The 10,050-nt window shown below is 40.8% G+C and overlaps 1 protein-coding gene across 1 annotated transcript in view; it reads left to right on the top strand.

The window, feature by feature from the left end:
* Positions 1-10,050, top strand: part of RANBP17 (RAN binding protein 17) — a 210,124-nt gene that overhangs the window by 142,460 nt on the left and 57,614 nt on the right. Inside the window, exon 19 of the mRNA XM_023764505.1 lies at positions 6,027-6,130. Coding sequence (XP_023620273.1) covers positions 6,027-6,130 — 104 coding nt within the window. The remainder of the gene's footprint in view (positions 1-6,026; positions 6,131-10,050) is intronic.

The following is a 10,050-nucleotide window of genomic DNA, read 5'->3' as shown; positions in this document are numbered from 1 at the left end:
GTTTCTCTCCTCTCAGTTCTCCTTAGTTGGAACAGAGGCATTAGACCTGACATTTACTGACTATATTAGGTTCCTGTTACCACTGTAACAAATGTAATGACTTCAGTGTTGCAAATCTATTACTTTGCAATTCTGGAGGTCAGAAGTCCAAAATGGGTCTCAATGGACTAAGTCAAGGAAGGCCCATGGCCCTGTTTCTCCAACAACATCGGACCAAGTCCTTCTCGTGCTGCCTTCTCTCTGGCTTCCCCCCTAACACTTCCAAGAACCTTTGTGATTATATGGGACCCACCTGCATAACCCAGGATAATCTTCTATTTTAAAGTCCATTGATTGGCAACCTTAACTCCTTTTGTCATAGAACCCAAAATATTCAAAGATGCCAAGGATTAGGAGCAAATGGACATCATTGAAGAGCCATTATTCAACCTGCCATATAGTAAATCCTAGTAACTATCTTCATAGTTGGTTACCATCATTTATTATTACCGTGATTATTTCATTACTTCTCCTTGGCCACGCCCCAGCCACCAGTAATTCAGTTGCTATTTGAATTTGAGGAAATGAAATTTTCACTGCTCTGCATACATTTCAGGGGGTGGTGAGGGGTAACCAAACCCTGATTTTTATTGGTGGTGGTTTTGGGGGGTTGTTTTTTATTTTTTGAGATTTAAATATCATAAAATCACCCTTCTAAAGTGTACAGTTCAGTAGTACTAGTATATTTAGAATATTCACAAAGTTTTACATCCATCAACATCTAATTTCAGAATATTGTTATCACCCCAGAAAGAAGCCCTGCTCCTTAAAGTCGTCTCTTCTCATTACCCCTACCCCCCAGCCCTGACAGCCGCTAATTTACTTTCTGTCTCTATGGATTTGCCCATTGTAGGCATTTACTGTCAATGGAATCCTATAACGTGGCCTTTCTGTCTGGCTTCTTGCACACAGCATGTTTTCCAAGCTCATCCATATTTTAGGGTGGATCAGTACTTCATTGCTTTTTATGGCTGGCTAATATTCCTTCGTATGAACATACCACAGTGTGTGTCTCCGTTTATCACTGATAACAGTTGGGTTTCTTTTTCCTTTTGGCTGTACGATACTTCTGCTATGAATGTCGTGTGTGTGTTTTTGTGTGGGCATAGGCTTTCGGTTCTCTGGGGTATGTATCTGGGAGAAAATTGATGAGTTAAGTGGCAATTGTGTGTTTAACTTTTTGAGTAACTACCAAACTATTTTCCATACTGACTACATCATATTATTATTGGCTGCAGTCAAAACAACAAAAAATGCTAATAGCTATCGTTTATTAAGTGCCAAATACTAAGCAAAGGGGTTTACAGATATTTTCTTATTTAATCCTTACAGCTAACTTTGTGAAATACAGTAGTCTCTCCTTACACGTGCGGGATATGTTCCAAGACCTGCAGTGGATGCCTGAAACTGCAGATAACACTGAATCCTATCTATACTATGTCTGTTCCTGTAATACACACCTATGATAAAGTTTAATTTATAAATTAGGGTTAGTGAGAGATTCACCACAATAATGAATAATAAAATAGAACAATTATAACTGAACAATGTACTGTAATAAGAGTTATGTGAATGTGGTCACCTGTGTCACGGGACCCCTTGCTGAAGTCTTCCTGTAGGTTCCTTGCTTTCTGGGGCACCACGTCACCATTAATCAGAACACATTTTCTGCTCATGTCTTCCACCCACAAGTTTAATGCCTTCTCCATCTTAAGCACTCATCATGCACTATGAGTGTAACTTTTGCTGTTTTGAGGTCTAACAGCATAACTAGCACGAATTTCTTTTCCCTTCACAATTTCATGGATAGAACATTCATTCTTATAATAAACTAGTGACTCAGTGCACAGATTCGTGCACATTGAAAGGAAATTAATTAGAAGGTGGCTGGCAGGGCAAGACTGGGCTAGACGGGCCAGACATGCCCTGGAGCCAACCTCCCACTGTCCCTCCCCGGCCGACTGTACCTGGTGGCACCAGGGCTCAAAAGGCGTCTGCAGAGTGAGTGGGGTCCCTCCAGCAGGTGGGGTCCCTCAGCCTGGCCTGTGGGGATTGGGCCAACACTAGCTCTCCGACATCCCTCGAGGGGTCCCTGAGTGTGAGAAGGCACTCTGCAAAGTTGTTGTCGTACAGGGTGTGGAACACAAACGCAGTGGGCAGTAAACCAGATTCGGGGCAACAGAGCCCCAGCAACAACATATAACCCATGGCCGAAGGTGGAATTGCACGGCCCTGTGAGGAATTGGGCTCCCTCCTCTCTGGTTTCAGGGTGCATCACCCAAGAACCGCTGCTGCCAAGTCATTGCAGCTCAGCAGCTCCTACAGTGAGCATCTGCCCCCGGTGATAGTGCATGTCATGGCAATCGGTCGGACAGAGGGAGGGACACTTACCATATTAGCCTTTTATATATAGATAGATCTTAGCAACCTCAGCATATGATATTTTTTCTTTATTAAGTCAAGAACTTACACTTCTCTCTGGTATCTCCAAACTTCCAGCAGCACTAATCCTGTACTTTGGGGTCCCTATTAAGTAAAATAAGGGTTAGTTGGACACAGCACTGTGATGCTGTGATAGTAGATCTGACCAAAGTGGCTCCTGAGTGACTTGTGGATGGGTAGCATGTACAGCAGAGATACGCTGGACGAAGGATGGTTCATGTCCCAAGCAGGGCACTGCAAGATGGCACAAGATAGCATCATGCTTCTCAGAACAGCATGCAATTTAAAACTTATGAATTGTTTATTTCTGGAATTTTCCATTTAGTATTTTTGGACCTTGGTTAACCACAGATAATTGAAACTGTAGAAAGTGAAACCACAGATCAGGGGATCTACTGTAAATATTATGTCTCTTAATTACAGATGAGAACACTAAGGCTTAGATGAGTGAAGCGACTTTATCCAAAATCAGGCAGCTAACAGCAGGAGAGCCAGGGTCCAGGCTTAGAACTTTCAGAGCGTCCACTCCTTCCTGCACCCTCATCTGCCTGCAGTGACCATTGTCACTGTCCTTGTGCAATTCTACATTTAGAAAATACTTTAGGGAAAAAAGAGGACATATGTAATACTTTCAAAAATAAAGATTTTTTTTAAAAGAAAATACTTTATCCTAGAGCAGTAAGATTATATCCTATATAATAAAGAGGTAATATACAAATTGACCGTCACGCCCTCGCACAAGATGGCTACCCCCATATGGGCACAAGATGACCGCCACAAGATGGCTGGCAGGGGAGGGCAGTTGGGGGCAATCGGGCCAGCAGGGGAGCAGTTCGGCATCAATCAGGCTGGCAGGGGAGTGGTTAAGGGGTGATCAGGCTGGCAGGCAGAAGCGGTTAGGGGCAGGCAGGCAGGCGAGCAGTTGGGAGCCAGCAGGCCTGGATTGTGAGAGGGATGTCCGACAGGGATCGGGCCTAAACCGGCAGTCGGACATCCCCCAAGGGGTCCCAGATTGGAGAGTGTGCAGGTTGGGCTGAGGGACACCCCCCCAAGTGCATGAATTTCATGCACTGGGCCTCCTGTAGTTTAATAAAGTGTGTGTGTATTACATATTTAAGGGTTTGATAATGTTTACTTCAATTAGTTTCTGTATTCTATGTCAGGTGTTAAGAAAATAAGGGAGTTTTAAAACTCACCTTTATTGAGCAACTACTTTTCATTCAAATACAGTATTTCCCTAATATTTGCAGGCACTGTTGTAGGTGCTAATACTGTAATACTGGTACTACCACTACTGTTTATTGAGAATCTTCTATTTTTCATGTGTTATAACATTTAATATTCACAATAAGCTTAAAAGATAGGTATTTTCATCCTTATTTTGAAGATGAGAAAACTGAGACTCAGAATGTCCAAAGTTAACTAGTGGTTAACTAGGCTCTGTTTACGCAGAGCCTTCCCTACGTCATTCTCCTTCACTGAGAAACACAAAGATGCACAGTCTCAGCTCTCCGGAAGTGAAAGCAAAGATGATGTCAGTAATTTACATACACATATTATAAATTTTATCTCATTCAATCCCCAAGGTAACTCTCATCAAACAGTGGTAATGGTGGAATGATGTAGGTGGTATTGTTGGTATTGTTATCAGCTATATGCCTAAACGCTTGCAATTCAAGGTCTACTGATAATTGCGATCTGTCATAAAGTCAGAGAAAATGCTCTGGGAATGAAGGGAGAAGGGGGAACACGGGCAGTGGGACTCAGGGAGTGCTTGCAGGGGAGGTTAGCTCAGGCATTGGGAAAGTGATCATTTGACCTGGGCTTTGGAAAATAAGAATGGCTTCTCTAAAGCTTTCTAATGTTGTCATCAGTTGTCTGAGGGTGTATCTAAGAGGAGTAATTGGTCACACAGCCATTGACAGAGCAGGGATTATAATCTGGCCTGCTTTACCCTTCACCTTGGATCCTGGCCCTTGTCTAGAACAGCATACCAGGAAAGATTTGTTGGTCTTTTGGCATCTCTGTGAACAAGGCTAAGTCCTGGTTCTGTTTGACTCTAGAAACATTATGTAAGGTTAAAGGGAAAAGAAAAGCCGCAAAGGACCGGGGTCAGCCAGGTCACCTGCTCCAAGTCAAAAGATGTCGATTTGCCCTACCTGGTTCAGTGGATAGAGCATCAGCCTGTGGACTGAAGGGTACCGGGTTTGATTCCCATCAAGGGCACATGCCTGGGTTGTGGGTTTGATCCCTAGTAGGGGGTGTGCAGGAGGCAGCCGATCAATGATTCTCTCTCATCATTGATGTTTCGCTCTCTCTCTCTCTCTCCCTCTCCCTTCCTCTCTCTGAAATCAATAAAAATATATTTGTATATTTTTAAAAAGATGCCAATTCTGCCTTGATCTGTGTGTGGCCTTGGACCTCAGTTTCCTTGTCTGCAGAATGATGTATAGGCTAGTGTTTCTCAAACATTTGTATGCATCTGAGTCACCTGGGGAGTGTCTTCAAACAAAAATCGCTGGACCCCACCCCAGAGTTTCTGATCCAGCAAATGGGAATGTCCATCTAACTAGTTCCCAGGTGACGCTGATGCTGTGAGGCCAAGGACCAAACTTGAGAACCACTGGTCTCTCCTCTGAGATCGCATTTCCTCTCTAGTGCTCTATTTAAAAACTAACAGCATAGAAATCAGGGGCCTGGACCATATAGTTCCACCTCCAACTGCATATGCTACCTTGAGTAAGTCACTTAACCGTCCTCTGCCTGTGTCTTCATCCGTGAATTAGGGCTCTTAGTTCCCTGTGACATAGGATGAATGAGAGAGTCAACTCCCACTTAAAAGAAACCCCTTTTGAAAGAATACTTCATAAATTGTCAATTGTGCATATCCATGTATGAAGACTCCACTTTGCAGAATTTTTGAGGAAACCTTTAAAATGAAAAAGCAATAGAAAATGTCTCTCCTCTTCTATAAAGAAAAGGAAGTTTGATGTAAGAGGAAGTGTACCCATGGAGAATGTACTTAAAATCCAAATGACCCAGGAGGGACCTCATCCTATTTGGCAGATAAAAGTTTCCCTGCCATCTAGTTAACAAATTAATAAAAAAAAAAGAGCATAAATAAAAGGGAATAATAACTTAGAGCTGAACACCTGAGTCCGTGAGCCCTTCAGGGCCTTGGCACCCAAAGAGAAGGGGAAAGATCCTTGTCTCAGAGGCTTTGAAAGAGGCTTTCCTTGGACATTAGGGAAGCTCTGGGGGCCCTAAGAGCGAAGGGCTGACATGCCTGGGGCATGAGTCTGTTTGATCCAATAAAGAGTTAAAAAAAAAAAAAAAGTCTGGTAAGTAATTTTGCTATTTCATTTGGTGCAAAAAGAGAAGGCAAAACGGAATAGTCAGTGAGCCAAAGCACAAAATGGGGCAGGATGTGAATGCAGGCCGACCCTTCCCCGACATTTCTCCGCCTGCATGAAGCGCTCACTGCCGAGGCTCACACACAGTAGCGTGCATTTAAACCATGGTGACCCTTTTGTGTTTTTTGATAGGCGAAGATGAGGACGAATTTGAGAATTTCATGCTGCCTCTTACAGTCTCTTTTGAAACAGTATTACAGATATTCAACAACAACTTTAAACAAGAAGATGTGAAGGTGGGTTTGTTTCCAAACAGGAGGAAAGGCAATTTTGTTCATTCTAGAATCTCCAGGTCCAGAAGAAGGTGCTGCATGTCCACGTGTGCTCTGTGCCTCATCCGCATCTTGTCCCTAACTGCATGTGTCTTTCCGTTGTACTTTTCATATAAGTGTTGAAGTTAATGGGCTTTGAGATCAGCGATAAGTTGGGACAGTAAGTTTACGATTAGGTGACACAGACTTGTCTCTCATTGCAGTTAATGTCTTTAAAAGAACATTTCTTGTGGGCACACCACTTTAAGCATCCCTGTCCTCTCATCTACCCTGCACTGTATGTTTCAACATATTGATATGGAAGAATGCACAAACATACACATGTTAAAACACTACATCTCTAAATATTTTTTAAACAAGAATTTATATAAATCAAGACTTTATTAAATGGCTAGGCATATATGTATAAATAGGAGCTGGTCTTGAAGTATTGCATTCTTAAACTGAACAAAGTGATTAGGATAACTGATAGCTAAGTAAGGTTTTTATGTGCCTGTGGGAGCCATATTAGGATTGATTTGACAAGTCAGTTCAGCTGTGGCAACAGTCATAATATCTAAGACAACATTATGTTTTATTAGTAAAATCCTTAAGTGTAGCAAGCTGTTTGTGACAAAGCAGCCCCATATTTTAATGTGGAGGATGGGGAGCACAGGGTCTGCTCAGTTGGAAGAGCATCTTCTGAAATTATAATGTGTCCAGGCCGTATTAAATAGATTGACACTGATTATTATTTGTAAGAAAGTAATGTAGTCCCGAAAATGTAGGCACCTTTGCTGGTGATGCTTGAGTCATATTTTATCATTATTTGAAATAAGTTGACCAAAATATTAACCATCGCTTTGCATGACTCCTCTTCTCTCTACAAAAAAAAAAAAAAAAAAAAAAAAAAATTCGCAACAAGAAGCCAACTAGAAAAATAATTGCCTTTGATGATTATTTTAGGATAATTCTTCTACCAAAAACTAATTAGCTAAATATTGTACCTTTTAATTTGAAATAAAGTTTTTGAAATTAGTATTTATCAGCATGCAATAGTCACAGAATTTTAAAACCAAAAGAGATTGTAGAGATTTTCTTTGCCTTTATAGTTTTGTTGAAATTCTACACCAGTTTCTATGCGGGTAGCTGTGTTTTTCAGATGTGTCACAAATATTTCGTGACCAACAAGATCTTTGCAGCTTTAAGGTAGCTATTGCTTTATGTCAAAAAGAAGCGAGGTTGAAAAACACCATCTTTATAAAAATTACATCTGTCTCATTGGAAGATTTCATTATGTTCCAAGTCCATTTTGATGTGATCCCATCCAGTTTGATAGAAACCATCTTCCTCGAGTCATTTTTAATGGAGTTCCAGTGATATATCCCTAAACCAGCAAGTTCTTAACGACCCTGGAAAGTGACTGCTTGATTACACTTTAACGGTATTTGCAAATAAAATCACAAGTAATTAAGGGGAAATCTCCAGGCTTTTGAGCAAGTTTGATGCATGATAACTGCCTGATTCAGCTTCATCTAGAGTAATGCTGTGTAGGCAACAGCTACGGAGATCAATAGCAACGTAATGATAGTGGCAGAATTAAGTGAGTAACCTGAGAACTGTGCTTCAGAATGCATGCAGCTGCCACGAACCAGGGCCACACAGTGCACTCTGTGCTTCCGTCCTAAATGTTCATCAAAAGACGCCCTGCAGGAAAATGGAGTTAGATGCTCTTTATTGCTGATCGTGTCTCTTGCCACATTTATCAGGGAAATTGGATTAGCAGTTGGCAGCTGCAGGTAGACAAGATTCTGCAGTGATTAAATATGCAGCTTGGCTGCATTTGTTGTGACAGACCTTTAGTAAATTCTACTGTAAGCACCATCTGTCTAATTTGTATAAAGAAAACTTGGTGCTTTAAGCTACCAGTGAAGAACTAAATCTGTTGCTTTATCATAAACAAAACTTTTGCACTAAATGCTTTTAAATGTAATTTATTAGGTTAGGGCTATTTTTCTATCATGATGAATAAATAATACATGCAAAAGTGCTTTCAGGTACTTCATTTTGCAAGGACTAGAGATAAAAATGGTTCGGTTTTGTTCTTCAATAAAGTATTTAGTATTCCAATCCACAGGAGGTGATGCTGTTAAAATATCTCTATGAAAATGCCTCGGGACTGCCATATTCATTTAATTTGCAACCCTTACCCGGATTTTCTAACTCCCTATTTATAGATATTTTTCAAATGCAGATTTCAGGATGAACATAAACATTAAGGACCAATGTTGCCAAATTGAAATATGGTTGTGAGGGGAGGAAATGCTGCAAAACCCTTAAATTTATAGCTTTGTTTTCTTACTTAGTCCTAATAAAGTTGAAGAGAACATTGAATTTTTGTCTTAGGTTTTTCTCTTCAAAATAAAGGGGAGGGGGGGTGCTATGACAAATCCTGGCTCTAAAGCATTCGTTTAAAATATATGTTTTTCCCATATATTTGGGTCCGTAGTAAAATATAGTCCAATACTCCCCTGACTCGTGCATCATTTTTTATTTGACCATGACATCATCAGTTTTAAGGAAAATGAATGAAAACTTCTCAGAGGAAGAGGAGCAGTTAAATAGGAACCTGCTATCTTTAGTCCCTTCGTATAAACTCCACAATGTTAAATTATTTAAAATCCCTGATTTTCAGCATGCGCACATTAAAAGTTTTCGCACTAAGTGCCAAATGTTGCAAACAGCACTTTAACAGAATGATTTTGCTTTGATCCCTGTAGCAGTTCCTGAATAATTTATCACAGGTTATTGCCTTAATTCTGGAGAGGGATAGAGCAATAAAGGCAGATGAAAACACTCCAGTTGAAACACCTTGGGGCCTGCTCATTCCTCTGACACGGCTCTTTTGTTGGAACTATTTAGAGGTTATTAAGATGTGTCTCCAGAATTAAGAGTATGCTTTAAGGATGAAGACAGCCATCTTAATTCTAAAGACAAAGCACAATGACCCTTCACCTTCTTTTTCTTTGTTGTTATTATATAGTAGAATTATGAGGATAATATTATAGCTGCCCCCAGTAGTGCCACTACAGTAAAGGGTCTGTCAGACTTTCCATTAGAAACCCTGTTTTGGGGGTCAGGGTGGAAGGAGCCGCATTTCAGCTGTTTCCCAGCCCATCCGTCTCACACTTGGCACACAGACAACTGTTTACCGGGCAGCGGACTGAAGCACTGAGCAGTTTCTCCGTGGGCTTCCCAAAAGGAATCTTCAGGATCCGATGCCCCAGAGTTAACCCACTCCCCAGAACACCCTCCCTACAAATACAGCGCCGCTCACTTTTCACATCAGCCAAGTGTTGACCAACTGCAGGAGAAAGGCAACTGTTCAGATAAACCTCTCTGTACTATTTTAAATGAGATGGTAAGTTGTGGCTCCTCCTGCCCTAAGTTACAATCGGATCACCTTTCACTCTCAGACGGTTAGTAGCCTGGTTGAGCTCCTAGTGAACAGTTTTCCAATCTCATACCAGAACTGGGTATGTTGTGGCTCTCACGAAAATACTCCCTTAGTGTTATTTGAGTGTCAGTATAGCTTAGTATAGTACTCCTGCTGTTTGAGATAAAAGATACTGTTTGAGCTTAAGAAATCTGTTTCTTATGTTAACACTGCGTTTTCCTGCTGATCAAATCTATTGAAAACATACATTTAGTTATTTCTTAGTGCTTTCTCTACTATATAGTAACATTTTCTAAACTTCAACATAGATAGAATTTCATAGATTTAAGTCCATTAAACCATGTTTATGAACTTGGCGTCTTTTAAGGAAGAAATTTATGGTGAAATAAATAATAACATTTTTGTGTAATGAGGATAGTCTAAAATATTTTAAGAGTCCTTTGCGTTG

Source organism: Myotis lucifugus, unplaced genomic scaffold (genome assembly GCF_000147115.1).
Source record: "Myotis lucifugus unplaced genomic scaffold, Myoluc2.0 scaffold_333, whole genome shotgun sequence".
NCBI lineage: Eukaryota > Metazoa > Chordata > Mammalia > Chiroptera > Vespertilionidae > Myotis > Myotis lucifugus.
The sequence above is the reverse complement of the archived record's forward strand: the minus strand, read 5'-3'. Positions and strand labels throughout refer to the sequence as shown.